The following is a 16,859-nucleotide window of genomic DNA, read 5'->3' on the forward strand; positions in this document are numbered from 1 at the left end:
TTACATACAAACTGTTAACAAACAGGTGCACAGCTGTTCAGAAACTTAATCTGGATCAGGATGATGCAGATTTGGAAATCCCATATTTTGCTGTGGATCAGCTGATCCATCTCACTTTTGTGTGGGTTTTTCAAAGATTACCCTGATCAAGACAAAGACTTCAAGATTACCATATCTGGATAATCAGTACTCTATATGGGACTAAATATCACAGTGTAGGCTGTGTAAAGAACAGGGATCACTTTAAGTGTTTTATTTGAGGAGACAGAAAGAGCACGTGGGATGCAATTGTAAGAAAATACTTTAATATCAAGTGATAAAATAAAATACTGTTGCAACTGAATATTTTTGTTTAGTACTGACAGCTGTTTGGGGGATTATTCTATAGACACAAAATACGTTCTTTTTAAGAAAAAAAATGCAGGAACCCTTTGCCATGCAGTTATGTTGTTGTTGTGGCCTTATGAAGTATTTCAAAATAATTATAATAATGATAAATAGTAATAGTATTAGTAAAAAATAGTAAGAGATGACCATTTTTATTTATTTTTTCTTCCCTTATTTGTGGCGCCCCCTATGGATGACAGCACCCTTAGCATTCCCCTATACTACCTATGCCATGCGGCTCAGACCACACAGGTGTCTCATGTTATATGTCTCTTATATGAACTGCAGTGTTGGGATCAGAGCGTAAAATCAGCCTCTCTGTCAGCTGTCACCCCGCGGATTAAATAAACTTTACACAATTAAAATGCAGCCAAAATCTTCATTGTATATTTAGTGATGTAAATCATCTCTACATTTGTTATTACTTGTTGAGTAATTGTGTGCTGTGGGTTACATGTGATGTAAAAAGGTTATAAAGTTTAACACTGAAATGATGTTAGGATTGTTTTGGGCTTGAGGAGACTGTATAGAGCGTGTTGCAGCCCACTGATCCACTACAGGATGTTCATGCATGTGTTCACCTCTTTAGTCTTTTTTTTGTCTGACGGTAACAGCATACTATAGATTCCAACATAACATAAACAAAACTAAGTCAAAAGGCTTGTGCCAAAAGTGCGTCACTATCAGGTCAAACCTGAAAGGCAACAAAACCTCACCTGCAGAGCAGAAAGAGGAGGAGCAAGACTGGAAAAACAGTTTAAATGTCACATCCCCCAAATGAAACTTGGCATTCATGTGAACAGCAGACCTGCTGTCAGACAAGACGCTCCGATTCTGTCTAAACAAAAAAGCTGATTAAATCAGGTCTTTCTCAGCAACACATCAGTAACTCTGCCAAACACCAGTGAGTACAGCTTAAAATATTTAATGTTTTGTTCAAGTTCATTCATGTTTTTAAGAAAATCAACAAAAAAAACTTAGGGCTGCACAGTATATGCGGTAGACGGTAGAAATGATATAAATTTTGAGAGATTTGTGCTCTACCGTCCGATCGTCGATGACGTCATCGCACCTGCCTCAGTGTGAAAATGGCTGCGAGCACAGAGACAGCGGAGCAAGAGGAGCTGGTTCACGTCCGTGATTTTGCATAGCACGTGCAACATGTGTTGCTGGAGAACTTGTGAGTGAGTGAGTTAATGTTTTATGAACAGCCCTGCACTTCTCAGACTCTTTTAACGACTTACGGCTCAGAGGGAACTCATTCAGTGTCTCCTCTGGCAGCAGCACAGCGTCTCTCCCTCTCCTCTCTCGCCGCGCGCACACGGGAGTTGGTTTTCGGCACGAAAGTTTGTCATAAACCTTTGGTAATGTAAACCTATGTGACACTAGGGGCTCCACAAAACTCCATATGTGAATGTGTGATAGTTGTGGTATCATAGCAGCCTGTCACAGGTTACAGCTGATGATTAGAGGAGAAATGGCAGAGCATAAAGGTCCAGGTGGGAAAAACACAACTCAGTCATTTAGGATTTTACTAAAAGAAGGAAATTACCTTTTGATGTAGATCCCAGGGGACATTTTGCACCATAGAGTGCTGGGTTTTAATTTTGAGTTTTGAGATCTGCATTCTGCACAATAAATGCTCTAAAAAATACATTATAGCTTTGCTTTTGTTGATGGTTTTTTTTATCAATTTAGCTTTGCTGAGGGACTACAAAACCCATTCAGAAACACTTCTATTATAACTTTTACACTTAAATTTATATCGCGATATATACCGTTACCGTGAAGGGATTCGATTTATACCGTGATATGAATTTTAGGTCATACCGCCCAGCCCTAAAAAAACTGCACCTCAACTCAGACAGGATGTTCCATATTCCTAATTTCATGCTTTTAAATGAAACTTTTACTTTAGTGCTGAGTAACAAAATAATCTAAACCTAATTCCTGGTGTTCCTGTTGATGGAGTTTATTTTTTTATGACTAATCTAAAATTTTTAATCGTTTTGCTTCGTCACACTTTTACTTTTGTCCTCAGAGTGTAGATATGGCTGCTGCCAGCTGTCTGCTGACTGAAGATCAGTTCCTGTGCTCCATCTGTCTGGATGTGTTCACTGATCCAGTCACCATACCATGTGGACACAACTTCTGTAAAACCTGCATCACTCAACACTGGGATACTAATGTCCCCTATCAGTGTCCAAACTGTAAGAAGCTTCTCTACACCAGACCTGAGCTGCAGGTCAACACTTTCATCTCTGAGATGGCTGCTCAGTTCAGACAGTCAGCTCAACAGAAAGCCAGCAGCAGCAGCTCAGAGCAACAAGTTTCCAAACCAGGAGAAGTTCCCTGTGACGTCTGCACTGGAACCAAACTGAAGGCCCTGAAGTCCTGCCTGATGTGTCTGGTCTCCTACTGTGAGACTCACCTGGAGCCTCATCTGACAAGATCAGGCCTGAAAAGACATCAGCTGATCGACCCTGTGGAGAACCTGGAAGGCAGGATGTGTCTGAAGCATGATAAACTGCTGGAGCTGTTCTGTAAGACCGACCAGATGTGTGTCTGCGTGCTCTGCACCTATTCAGACCACAAGACACATGATGTTGTTCCTCTGAGAGAAGAATATGAAGGAAAGAAGGCCGAGCTGGGGAAGACAGAGGCTGAAATTCAGCAGATGATCCAGAAGAGGCGACTGAAGATTCAGGAGATCAAACTCTCAGTGAAGCTCAGTCAGAGAGGTGCAGACAGAGAGATAGCAGATGGTGTTCAGGTCTTCACCGCTCTGAAGGAGTCTGTTGAGAGAAGCCAGGCCGAGCTCATCGACATGATCAAAGAGAAGCAGAGAAAGACAGAGAAACAGGCTGAAGGCTTCATCAAAGAGCTGGAACAGGAAATCTCTGAGCTGAAGAAGAGAAGCACTGAGGTGAAGCAGCTCTCACGCTCTGAAGACCACCTCCACCTCCTCCAAAGCTTACCCTCTTTAAAAACTGTTACACCTAACAAGGACTGGACAGAAATCAGCATCCGTCCACTTTCCTATGAGGGAACTGTTGTCAGAGCTTTGAATCAGCTGGAGGAGACGCTCAGTGAACAGATGAAAAGGCTTTTTGAATCTGAATTGAAGAGGGTTCTGCAGTATACAGTGGATGTGACACTCAATCCTGATACAGCACATCCCAACCTCATCCTGTCTGATGATAAGAAGCAAGTAAACTGTGGTGATGTAGTAAAGAATCTCCCAAACAATCCAGAGAGATTTGATATTTGTGTTGATGTCTTAGCAAAGCAGAGTTTCTCTTCAGGAAGATTTTATTATGAGGTTCAGGTTAAAGGGAAGACTGACTGGGATTTAGGAGTGGCCAGAGAGTCGATCAACAGGAAGGGACAGATCAAACTGAGCCCTCAGAATGGTTACTGGACGATATGGTTGAGAAATGAAAAAGAGTACGAAGCTCTTGCTGACCCTTCAGTCAGTCTCTCTCTGAAGTCTCGGCCTGAGAAGGTGGGGGTGTTTGTGGATTATGAAGAGGGTCTGGTCTCCTTTTATGATGTTGATACTGCAGCTCTTATCTACTCCTTTACTGGCTGCTCCTTCACTGAGAAACTCTACCCAGTCTTTTGTCCTTGTAACAACAATGGTGGTAAAAACTCCGCCCCTCTGATCATCTCTCCTGTCCAGAGGCAGATCTACCGACGTGGCCTAGTGTGGAAGCTGCCCTAGTTTTGTACATTCTAATAAAAATAAATATACACGAAAAGTGGTGGCTGGTCAGAAATTTACAAGAGTGAATCTCCAATGTCCAAGAGATAACAGAGCCGAAAATAGGACACGGAACCGATTTCACCTAGATGTCACTAACTGTCCGTGGGCAGCAGCTTTTTTTTCTTCTGGCCCTGGCAGCTTTTCGTGCTGCTTGGATCTCCCTGTCCCAGCAGCACACATCGGTGGCTTGTTTTCCTGGTAAATGTGTGTGTAGAAATATAAAACTACCGCAGATGGATACAGACAGGTTGACTGCTGAAGCATGTTTTGTTTAAGAGATAAAAGTAACTTGTGTTTGATTCTGTGAGAGACGGATTATTCATTCATTTTCCGTAATTGCTTATCCTGTAATGGCTCGTGGGGGACTGGAGCCTATCCCAGCTGACACAGGCCGAGATGCAGGGTACACCAGACTATCACAAGGTTGACACATAGAGATAAACAACACCAACCGGCACTTTTGAGTCACCAGTTAACCTGCATGTCTCTGGACTGTGGGAGGAAGCTGGAGAAAACCCACACTGACAGAGGGAGAACACGCAAACTCCGCAATGAAGGACTCCCTACCTTGGGTTTCGAACCCCCCACCCTGCATTTGAACCTAAGTTAACAGACAAAGTACTTCTGCTATCTATCTGTCTGTCTCTCTATCTATCAAAATACATCAATGATCACTGAAAACATTTTTGAGAATTTGGAAATAAAAAAATGATTTGATTTCTGATGCCACCTTATGGTATTCTATTCAATGCTTTACTCGTAGAGTTTCAATGGTATGAAATTTTCACAGAACAATAACTGTCTCAGAAAATATTGCCATTTGACGATAAATGTTATTACACTATTTTATTATAATCAGTGACCATGACCTTCAAAGGAATAAAAACAGAAGGATGTTTTTTTGTTTATCGCTATGAATGAAACTTGAAACCAGGAAGTACATGTAAAAAGTCTCCCTTTTGAAAATAGCTAAAGGTCAGATTCTCCATCCAGTTGCATTTTTTCTAAATCAAAAAATATGATAATTGTCAGTTCTCATACCACAGTGTACTCTGAAACAGATATATCGCTCCGACCCTACTCGTGTGTCACAATAATGTCATGTTTTTGAGTTAAAATATCTTCATTTGAGGGCTTTTCTAAGCAAATATGGACATGTGTGAATGTTTGCAATTCATAGATAGATTCTGAGTTTTGCTTTGTAAATGCTTACTTTGGTGCATCACAATGCAAACTGTGATTTAAACGTATGAATTGTATGACACTGATTGATATTATAGTTACGTTTATTCTAATAAGTGCAATACCTGCCTTCAAGACTGTTAATAAACAAAACAATGCACTCATAAAAGTTTATCTAATCTTCATTTGATCAGGAATTCCCTTGAGATTAAAACCTTGTTTTTGAGGGAGACTTTGTAATGAGAATTCCAAACATTGTAATGTCTAACCATTGTTGAAATAAGAAGTGTTGCATGCTGTCACTAACTACTGAAGTCTTTCGAGAAAATGTTGGTGAATGTTGGACCTATCCACCAACACACCCACCCTCCCTACTGGGACACTGGGAACAACCGAAAAAAAGATGCTGACGCCAAGAAAAAAAAACTAGGCTGAGGACACTATCGGCAAATGGCCTGTCACTCAAGGTGGCCGTCCTTAAGTAGCTTTAAGCCATAGTAAAATGTATAGGGGTGAGTTATATAAAAATTCAGCCCTTGTACAGTTGTCATAAATGGAAAAATTAGCTATAGAGACCAAAACTGTTTTTTGCACCAGGCTGTAAACATGTTTATTTCTGCTGTAAAGCTGAGCATTTTAACCTGTAGGTCTACAGCAACAGGCAGGATTTGAATGTCTTAATTATCGAGCCTTTATATTGAAAGGACCTGATTTCAGCCACAATATTCACAGTAAAAATATCAAACATTAACACAGGTTTACTATTTACACACTGCAATAGATTCATCCCAGACCTCCTGTGGAGTTTATAACAAACTGCAGCCTACTGATCAAAAGATACAGGATGTTACTGAATATCTTGCACTGACCTCTTTTGTTATATTATCTGTTTGCGGTTGTTGTTTTGGCTGCTGTAAAATTCCACTGTAGAAAAAAAAAGAAAAAACAAAAAGCAAAAACTCATCCAGTTTAAAAGCTTTGTCAAGATATTTCCCAGAGGCAATAAAACCTCACTCACAGAGCTCCAATGAGAGGTGGAGCCACAGTGAAGGAAGTGAGCTACAACACATTACCTCCAATAAGGTTAAAAGTCAGTGTGAGTGACAACAGAGCTGCAGTCCAGACGAGTCTCTCTGTTTCTCTCTACAGAAACATTCAACTGAATCCAGCAGGTTTTCTTCAACAACAAACTGGTGAGTTCACTGACCTACAGAGACAAGAGGCACCAACTAAATGCTATGTGAGAGTTTAGTTAAAACCATAATCTGACTTTTTGTTTTACATCCGTTCTGCCACATAGAGAAGATTATGTCATAATGTATTATTGTTAAAAACCAAACTGTCATTTTTGCCATAACAGAGGAAAAACCCAAACCACAGTGGCTGAATTCCTGATAACTTAAGTCAGACAGAATACAGCCACAGCTTGAGCAAATTCACAGACTGTTTCCCACATGTCTTTCCTGTACTTGAAAAATGAATTTTGATGCTTAGTAAATAAGATTGTTTTACCATATATATACATGAGGCAGGGGCTGAATCCAACACTAACCAACGAAAAAAGAAACACTAGATAAACTAGTCCAGGCTTGATGCCCTTTGGATCGTGCAGTGTCTGATTCAGCGTGACTGTCTTTTATTGTCTATTAAGGTATAAAGTTTAAGTTTTACAACTAATTTAACTGTTACAGCCTTTGGTAACAGTCTTGAACTTTAAACCCTGTTTTTTCATGCCTAGTTCAAACTATATGCCATTTCTGTTTGTTCCGACAGTCACTATGTCACAGTAGGCGAGTCATGAAATGCCATGACTTGGCCGACAGACATGACAGACAACACAATGGTCCACATCAATCATCACGGGTCGTCTTTCACGCCATGTGTCATGTCATCAGGTTATTCTTGTCCTATTTTTAATGTAATTACTGTTATTTCAGTCACTGTGTCTGTTCGTGTGCCAACAGAATGTCGGCCATTTTGAATTTACTGTGCAATTCTTTTGCATTTTTGCCCATTTCCAGAGGTCGTACTTTAACAAACTCCTCCTACAGATTTGATAGACTGGAAATCCAGACCCAAATCTAGAAAGATTTAGGGTCTGGCCATGAGTAATGTAAATGGCCCAACTCGAGGGGCGGCACCAAGCATGCATTTGAAAATATCACTGCACGCAATTGGATAACACTACGACCAATCAGAACAATACACAGGGTGACGTATATGCTTAGCTACCAGCGGAGCTAACTGGTAGATTAGACTCTTGCCGTCTCTGGTCGGCAAAACAGCAAAAACGTACTTCTTGCAAAGGAAAGACTTGAGCGCCGTCTTCTGCTCCTCTTTTAGAGAAAAAGCCAAGTCTAACTCGTTCATTGTAGCGGCCAAAGCCGTTTCAAACAACTGGTGTTCATCCGTAGCCATCTTGCAATGTTTACTGACTGATTCTGGACTTCGTCGTCGCAGCGCTGTCGTCATCTGTTTAGCTCGCCTCTGGCCCGCCTATATCAGATACACCGATGTGATTGGTGCAGCTCGGTTTCATGGGCATAGGTAAAGAGCATCATTACTGATTGCCAGAGTGACTCGCTGAGCAAATTCAAACTGTGCTCTCGCGAGAACTCTGGATTTCCAGTGTACAGATTTGATGCAATTGACTTCAAACTTTGTCTGTGCCATCTAAAGACCTTTGACATGAAAAGTTACTCAGAGTTTGAGTTTTAATCAAACCGTGTGACCGTGTCGAGGCGTCAAACTTCCATGTTTCACCATGAAACAGGAAGTGGTTTGTAACTCCACCATACATCTTCCAATCCACCCAAAACTTCACAGGTTTGATCATAGTCCTGCTGTTAACATATTCATATGCCAGTAATTAGTTGTAGTTATAGTGCCCCCTACTGGCAACAGGAAATTACATGTTTTATGTTGTCATTGACTTCTCCTTGTATGTTTACTAGATCCACATCAAAATTGCTTTGAAAAGCCTCAAGACCTTGATGATGATTTCTGCTGAAAACTGAATTGTTGTCAAATGGCGTTGCTGTGGCGTGGCAGCCATTTTGCATGTCTCACCATAAATCAGGAAATTGTTGTCATCATCATAAATACAGTAACTAAAAACTCATTTGCCAAGCATGGATTTGGCTTATTGTCTTTGATTAATACTTATGGTGATGTCTTAATTGTTTAAAAAAGTGTTTCACTGCTGGAAAGACAGTCTTTTTGTAATACTAGACTGTCTATGTAGCAGAAAAACATAAATACTTTTGATACTGGTGCTGTATGACCAGAGAAAACAAAAGAAAAGGACTGTGGTATTTGCTTTTACTTCAGAGGTAGCAAACCTACGACTACCAGAATGCACTGTGCTGCATCGAACCAATAAACGCTCCCACTTGTGGGTGATGCAATTTGAGTTGCCTGTCCTAAAACAATACAGCAGCCAGCCAGTAACAAACAGTCTCGTGTTACAGTTAAACTGTGAGCTAAAATATAATTCTGAAAACATTTTAGGTGAGAAATAAGCAACATAGTGACAGAATCTTAGTTTTGATCAGCACTGCCTTGTTTCACTATTTGATCTGAGTTTGTTCTTATTCAGAGAGAGAGGGGCACTGATCTTTATTGAAGTAACTAAAGATGTGTAATTACAGTTTGTTTTTTCACACTTTGTCCTCAGAGTGTCGATATGTCTGCTGCCAACTGTCTGCTGACTGAAGATCAGTTTCTGTGCTCCATCTGTCTGGATGTGTTCACTGATCCAGTCAGCACACCATGTGGACACAACTTCTGTAAAACCTGCATCACTCAACACTGGGATACTAATATCCCGTGTCAGTGTCCAAACTGTAAAAAGCTTTTCAGCACCAGACCTGAGCTGCAGGTCAACACCTTCATCTCTGAGATGGCTGCTCAGTTCAGACAGTCAGCTCAACAGAAAGCCAGCAGCAGCAGCTCAGAGCAACAAGTTTCCAAACCAGGAGAAGTTCCCTGTGACGTCTGCACTGGAACCAAACTGAAGGCGCTGAAGTCCTGCCTGGTGTGTCTGGAATCCTACTGTGAGACTCACCTGGAGCCTCATCTGACAAGATCAGGCCTGAAAAGACATCAGCTGATCGACCCTGTGGAGAACCTGGAAGGCAGGATGTGTCTGAAGCACAATAAACTGCTGGAGCTGTTCTGTAAGGCCGACCAGATGTGTGTCTGCATGCTCTGCACTGTTTTAGACCACAAGACACATGATGTTGTTCCTCTGAGAGAAGAATATGAAGGAAAGAAGGCCGAGCTGGGGAAGACAGAGGCTGAAATTCAGCAGATGATCCAGAAGAGGCGACTGAAGATTCAGGAGATCAAACTCTCAGTGAAGCTCAGTCAGAGAGGTGCAGACAGAGAGATAGCAGATGGTGTTCAGGTCTTCACCGCTCTGAAGGAGTCTGTTGAGAGAAGCCAGGCCAAGCTCATCGACATGATCAAAGAGAAGCAGAGAAAGACAGAGAAACAGGCTGAAGGCTTCATCAAAGAGCTGGAACAGGAAATCTCTGAGCTGAAGAAGAGAAGCACTGAGGTGGAGCAGCTCTCACGCTCTGAAGACCACCTCTACCTCCTCCAAAGCTTCATGTCCCTGAACACTGCTCCACCCACCAAGGACTGGACAGAAGTCAACTTCCATCCACCTTCACATGAGGGGACCGTAGTGAAAGCTGTGAGTCAGCTGGAGGAGACGCTTCATGAAGAGATGAAGAAATTGATTGAGGGTGAGCTGAAGAGGATCCAGCAGTTTGCAGTGGATGTGACACTTGAATCTTACATAACAAATCCCTGGCACCGTATAGCAGAGCAATTAAAACACGATATGTGGAATAATGTCCCACACAACCCAGAGAGATTTTCTCCATGTGTTAATGTCTTAGCAAAGCAGAGTTTCTCTTCAGGAAAGTTTTATTACGAGGTTAAAGTTAAAGGGAATACTGAATGGGATTTGGGAGTGGTCAGAGAGTCGATCAACAGGAAGAGAAATTTCATACCAGCTCCTCAAAATGGTTGCTGGACAATATGTTTGAGAGATAACCATGAGTACTACGCTGCCACTGAGCCTTCAGTCCATCTCCCTCTGAAGTCTCGGCCCAAGAAGGTGGGGGTGTTTGTAGATTATGAGGAGGGTCTGGTCTCTTTTTATGATGTTGATGCTGCAGCTCTTATCTACTCCTTTACTGGCTGCCATTTCCCTGAGAAACTCTACCCATTCTACAGTCCATTTTTTGATAAAAGAAACAAATGGTAAAATCCTCTGCCCCTCTGATCATCTCTCCTGTCAACAAACCTAATTTACCGCAGTGATTGATATTATTTAATGTAGTTTAATTTATTCTAAAAATTGCATTACCTTTCTTCAAAACTGTTTGATCATCGCAAAACAATATACTCCAAAAAATGAACCACGCCTTAAATGGCTGGGCTCCAAAGTCAAAACTTTTCATTTTCTAATCTAGTGCTGTGTGATACGACCAAAAATTTGTATCATGGTATTTTTTTAAGATTCCGGCAGTTTCACTGTATATATATATTTTTTCATGACTAAGCCTTTACATAGGTTTATAGTTGCTCATTCCACTGTCAAGTAGGGCTGCCCCCTATTAGTCAGCCAAGTCAGCCAGAGAGGTCATTAGTCGGCGTTGGTCGCAGAAAAGAAAAAACAAAAAACATAAATGTGAAACTATTAGGAGCTGCACCTTGTCATATCAAAAAATATATGACTGGCCAATGTCGGAATTTAATTTGAAAGGGTCTGTCCTTTCAACAGGAAGTGTCCACGCTCAGCAGTCAGACAGGAGTCAGGTTAATCTCCAGGGCTGGTACCTGCGGTTATTCCACAGGCTAGTTAATAACATGTCGGGCAGGAAATCCAAAGTGTGGGATCATTTTGAGAAGGTGAAGGACGAACCCAAGGTGATATGTAAACTCATCTTCATTGGTCGACTACAAACATGACGTATCATCTGAAACATGGAAGTAGCTACATGCCCATTAGCCCACAGCGTCATTAACAGGCGGCTCGCTCAGTGTGTGACGTGCACTTGGAGATAAAATATAGGCCTATATTAATGAAGGTTCATTAGTACGGTTTGTATTTCTCTGTAATGTAGCACAGTGTTAACAATGTTACTGATACTATTCTTTCTCACACCTTCAACTCAAACCACCAAAATATATCATTTAATCATTAAATTAATATTGTAAACATGCGGCGACTAGTCGACTAATGTCTCTAAGTAACGACTATTGGTCGACTAGGAAAATTCTTAGTCAGGGGCAGCCCTACTGTCAAGAATACATAAAAGACCAATAAAAATATTTTGATGTCAGCGCATATCATACTGTCGACCAAGCAATTTGATTGGATAGGAGTCATTCTATGGGTGCTGATATACAGTATAACAGCACTGAGACTTAAACTCTGCATGTATCACTCCGCTTTACAGGTGTTCTGAGCCTTTAATGATTAAATATCACTTTAATCATTAAATACCAAACTTGAGATCGTGCTGTTGTACTGAATATCAGCATGGCTGTGATTATCTTCGGTGCTCTGTTGCAGGTAGAGAAAAGGGGCATAACACTGAAGAACAGCAGCGAAGTGCAGAGAGATTATGATGGATCACAGACTGTGGAGTGTATGAAACAGATACAAACTGAAATGCTTACAGTCAGAATGGCACATTGGCAGAGGTAGGAAATCACCACGTACATTTTATTGTATTTATCTTGACCCAAGGGACTTGATGTACAGTATGTTTTTGCACATCTACTCAACTATAATGATGTTCATTCTAATTGTCTGTCCTTTTAAATGTTTATGATCTTATAAATGTAAAAAAAACAACAAAAAAAAACAAAAAAAACCACTGATCTGTCTGAATTTCTGATGAAAATAAACACTTCCTGAAGATGGCCATTATGTCACATATGTTTAGAGTCTTTCAATAAAAAAGCCTTACATTTAAGGCGTCTGAGTGGCGAATGGGGAGAACTTTTCGGATACGTGTTCTGAGCAACAACAATAAACCAATGTTGAATTCTTCAGATTTCTTTGAGTGCGGTGACCCATTTATTTTCACATGTGCTCACCTTCACACGGTTAAAACATTGTCTGTCCATAAGTCATCTCAGTTGTTACTCACAGGTTAGTGTCCATTCAGCAGTTCAGTGTCTTAGTTTCCACTCATCAATTCCAGTTTCAACATGCTACAAACTCTTCATGCTGCCACCCCTTCACACACCTGCTGCTCTTCACCTGCACCTTACCTATATTCCCGCCGTTTTCTTGCTCTAGTGTACCACCTAGTGTACAATAGGGCTGCAACTAACGATTATTTTAATTGTCGACTAATCTGTCGATTATTTCTTTGATTAATCAACAAATCGCTTTATCTGTCTCTCCCAAACCCCAAAATTATGTCTAATGTCTTGGTTCGTACTCAGGCCAAAGGGTTTTAGTTCACTGCCATGGGAGAGTGTGTAAAGCTGCCAATATTTGAACATAAGAAGCTGCAATAGGAGTAACTTTTATAGTACTCTTCTATGCAGAAAGACTCAAACCGATTAGTCGACTACTGAAATAGTCACCGATTATTGTAATAGTTAATTAGTCATTGATTAGTCACCTAATTGTTGCAGCCCTAGTGTACAAACAACAAAACTGCATCTATTGAATTTATTATTTACAATTATTAAGCAAAGACAAAGAACGATTTCACTGTTAGTTTCACTCCATCAGTGTGTACAGTATGCGGCCTGCTGTTTAGAAGAACACAGAACATGCCATTAATTAACTTTTAATCATGACTGATCCTGTTGCTGAGTCAGGACATTTATTTTCATACATGTGAATGACATTTTTAATAAACTTCTTCGATAAACAAGCTCTATTTTGATATATCTATTTGCACACTGGCACCTCATTTACATTCAAAATACACAACTTAATCATTAAAAAAATTGAAGTACGTACCTCAAAAAGGGTTGTTAAGCGTACTTTCCAGATTAAACCAAATACATCTGTGGTTGTCACTTATTTTCCCATAATGGAGTGAGTTCAAATCCCGTGAAGATGTTCTCTTTTTCACATTTCAAAGGGTGGAATAGTTCTTTAACATGGCATACTATGTTGATTTAAACAGGTGCCAAAGACGAAACTGTGTAGGCCTATTTATAAAGTGTATTACAGATATGAGTTAAATTTACAGGAAAAGCAACTTTCTCTCTTAGTTTTCAACATTCTGTCACAACAGGTCGTATTCAAAATGAGACTGAGTGTTAATGTGTGACTGGTTTCCTCAAACAAGAGTCCAGAGACAAATCAGGTTGACTTTGTTTGACATTGTAGTGAAAACTTGAACAAAGAGGCAGTCACGAGGACAGCGGCGCGTTTTCTCTTCCGGGTGGAAAACAGCTGTTGTCACCATGACAACCACAGAGCAGACGCATTCAGCTGACAGTTAACATGGTCGGAAGTAAATCCGAAACACCTGCTCGAGCTAATGTTGCAACAAAATATAGATATTAAACGTCAAACTTGTGTTAATGTGGAGATGCTGCACATCGTTGGTTCGGTTCATTGTATGGTAACCATGACAACCAAAGTATGATTCATTCAGATTTACTAGCATGCTAATCAGGAGACGTGTCCTAACCTTTGAAGCTGTCAGAGTCTGAATATGTGTTCATTCCGCCATTATTTATATTCCTCTAGTCCGTAAGGTTTCATCGATCAAAACTATCACGACAGTTTTTAAAAAACATTAACTAAAGTTGTGAATATCATCTGTGAAGTCCATGCTAACTGTATGCTAACGTTCCTAAAACAGTTCTACCAGTTCCTCGGCTTCCTTGTGGTGCGCTTGTTTTTGTTACCGTGCCGGATACAAAATAAAGTTTCCTCAAGGTTCTCTGCGTATTTTTCACATCGGGACGCGCCTTTATTACAGCAAGCGCTCCCAGTTTGGAGGCCGACGGGCTCCGTCAGGTAACATCTTAACGGCCACCATACCGCTCTGGTTTCGTCTGGTTTGAGTTTCTGTTGGGCACTTCCTGTTTTATTTTGTAGTCTTGTTTCCCCTTGTGTGTCTTTGTTGTCTTTACTTCCTGTCTTTGTCTTTTTCCCGCTCTTTTTTGATCACTGATTCTGTTCACCTGTTTGCTGACCCACCTGTGTCTGATTAGTTTGTCTATTTAGTCCCTGTGTTTCTCTGTGTCTTTGTCAGTTCATGTGTTGTTTTTGGGTGTGAGTTCCTGAGCCTTTCCAGTGTTTTTTCCAGTGTTTTTGGACTCCTTCGTGTTTGCTGTTTGGATTTCCACCTTGTTTTCTGGACCTTTTGTGCTTTGAAGTAAGCCTGTGCCTGTTACTTTTTATTTTGTTATTAAATCAATGTTTGAACTCTGCCCCGCTGTGTTAAGTCTGCTTTTGGGTCCACCTGCCTAGTTGTATTTTGACTCACACCGTAACAGATACAGATTTATAATGCTGCTGTCGTCTTTACTGTGCATTCACACCAAAAGCGTGGTGTGAATGCACAGTTAGTCGTAATTAACCCTCATATTTAGGTATTTATTTTAGTTTGTACTTTTGTTCTGGAATTGTATGCAAAATTAGATAATGCTGCATTTGCATATTTAAACTAAATTTCTGAAAACTTGTGCGCTCATACAAAAATTGTCTTAATGTGGTGCCCTAACTTTATGAGAAAGTTTCATGGTGATATTTATCTGTTACAATTTTAACCTTCAAATGTTTAAATTTAAAATAATAGAATAAGAAAAAATAGTAATTTTGAGGGGAAAAAAAAATCTTTAGACAAAAATAAGACACTACGGTTAAAATTTGAACAGATAGTTAAATATGCAAATAATACATTATCTAATTAAATGTGCATCTTCTGTATAAAATTCAAGAGCAAACATTCAAACTAAAATAAATACCTAAATTTGAGTATGTAATTTTGACGTTTCTTTTCATTAGTCTCGAAAAAAAAAAAACATTATAGAAGCAAAATAGCCCAAAATATCAAAATTGACGGATGCATTAAAAAGGTTTTGACCTGGAGTGTCTCACGTGCACAAGTAAAATATTGTAATCTTATATTTACATTGTTTTCATGAACACACAACAATAAACTGTCCATCTGGTTTAGTGCAGCTCCCATTTCTGTCCACTAAGGTGTCACTGCAGGCCTGTTAAACATATAGATCACAACCAGCTGCATTTTACTGTTCGTTATTTATGAGAAGGGAGAGGGTGGTGCAAAAATGGGGAGGCATGTCAAATAATCTTAAGCACTAGGGAGTGATTTATGTTTTTTATTTTGGCTTAGGAGAAGGATACACAACTGTAAATGGTTGTATTGAGTATTTAATTTACTGCTTAAAAATGCCTTCTAAAAAAAATCACCAGAATTGCAGCATTTATCACAGCCAGAAATGTAAAAACAGATTATTGATGGCTTTTTGCATTTCCAGAGATCCTCAGACAAATCATGTGCAACGAATGCTTCCATCTGAAACAAATAAATAAATTTAGAAAGTAATATTAAATCAAATCTGTGCTCAAAATAGTGAACAGTGACATTTTATCAAGATCACTTTATTCTACGTCTTATTTAAAATATATATATATATATATATATATATATATATATATATATATATATATATATATATATATAAATTTATATATATATATATATATATATAAATATATAAATAAACTTATATATATAAACATATATATATATAAGTTTATATATATATATTTATATATATATATATATATATATATATAAATATATATATATATATATATATATATAAATATAAATAAATTAAATAAATAAATAAATAAATAAATAAATAGCTGTTGACAGCATTTTCTGATTTACTGAGTGATAACAAGAGACATCTTTACTTCCCTCTTTAAAAACATTTGACTCTGATATGACAAAAAAAAAAAGTCAAACATGAATTTTGAACCTGACTTTATCCAGTGTTCAGTGTTCCTGTTGTTCCAGTGTTTGTTCTGGAAAAATGTATGAAAATTTGTGGGTTTTTTTCCATTCATTTAAATATTTAAACATATTTCATTTTAAAAAATCTATCTATCACAGCCAGAAGCTGTAAGTGAAGCTTCAGGGAGCTCAAAATAAAAACAATTAAAACAAAGGAAAAAACAAAGCCACCCCTTCCTCTGATAAGTAAAGAACAGTCTCTTAGAGAGGGTGAATCTGGTCCAGACTTTCAGACACAACACATCAGTGATCAGTACAGACAAATAACTACAGGACACTCTACTCAATATTAAATAATTAAAACAAAATATATCATGTGAGTGGGCGGCACGGTGGTGTGGTGGTTAGCACTGTCGCCTCACAGCAAGATGGTTGCTGGTTCGATCCCGGGCGTGGGAGCCCTTCTGTGCGGAGTTTGCATGCATTCTCTCCGGGCACTCCGGCTTCCTCCCACAGTCCAAAGACATGCA

At 39.4% G+C, this 16,859-nt stretch overlaps 3 protein-coding genes and 1 long non-coding RNA gene across 8 annotated transcripts in view; 3 read left to right on the forward strand and 1 right to left on the reverse strand.

The window, feature by feature from the left end:
• The window catches only part of LOC125887803 (uncharacterized), a 32,560-nt gene extending 29,805 nt beyond the window's left edge, over positions 1 to 2,755 (reverse strand). The window contains exon 1 of the long non-coding RNA XR_007449205.1: positions 2,622 to 2,755. This is a non-coding gene — a long non-coding RNA (uncharacterized LOC125887803). The remainder of the gene's footprint in view (positions 1 to 2,621) is intronic.
• The window catches only part of LOC125887795 (zinc finger protein RFP-like), a 56,805-nt gene that overhangs the window by 34,474 nt on the left and 5,472 nt on the right, over positions 1 to 16,859 (forward strand). The window lies entirely within an intron of this gene.
• LOC125887793 (probable E3 ubiquitin-protein ligase TRIML1) lies at positions 1,179 to 5,488 on the forward strand. Of its 4 annotated transcripts, none has more exons than XM_049574860.1 (2): positions 1,179 to 1,291; positions 2,429 to 5,488. In XM_049574860.1, exon 2 carries the CDS (start codon positions 2,438 to 2,440, stop codon positions 4,109 to 4,111), a length of 1,674 nt encoding a protein of 557 aa, XP_049430817.1. In that variant the 5' UTR covers positions 1,179 to 1,291; positions 2,429 to 2,437; the 3' UTR covers positions 4,112 to 5,488. The 4 variants fall into 4 exon arrangements, with proteins under 4 accessions (XP_049430817.1, XP_049430819.1, XP_049430818.1 ...); XM_049574862.1 differs by lacking the exon at positions 1,179 to 1,291 and adding an exon at positions 1,356 to 1,575; XM_049574861.1 differs by lacking the exon at positions 1,179 to 1,291 and adding an exon at positions 1,356 to 1,571.
• Positions 9,021 to 11,820, forward strand: LOC125887198 (E3 ubiquitin/ISG15 ligase TRIM25-like). Its single transcript, XM_049573850.1, has 2 exons — positions 9,021 to 10,121; positions 11,812 to 11,820. Exons 1-2 carry the CDS (start codon positions 9,021 to 9,023, stop codon positions 11,818 to 11,820), a joined length of 1,110 nt encoding a protein of 369 aa, XP_049429807.1.

Source organism: Epinephelus fuscoguttatus, linkage group LG4, assembly GCF_011397635.1.
Source record: "Epinephelus fuscoguttatus linkage group LG4, E.fuscoguttatus.final_Chr_v1".
NCBI classification, from domain to species: Eukaryota; Metazoa; Chordata; class Actinopteri; order Perciformes; family Serranidae; genus Epinephelus; species Epinephelus fuscoguttatus.

Excerpts from the sequence above, each read along its gene's own strand:
- LOC125887793 (XM_049574860.1), top strand. The coding sequence starts at position 2,438 with ATGGCTGCTGCCAGCTGTCTGCTGACTGAAGATCAGTTCCTGTGCTCC.
- LOC125887198 (XM_049573850.1), top strand. The coding sequence starts at position 9,021 with ATGTCTGCTGCCAACTGTCTGCTGACTGAAGATCAGTTTCTGTGCTCC.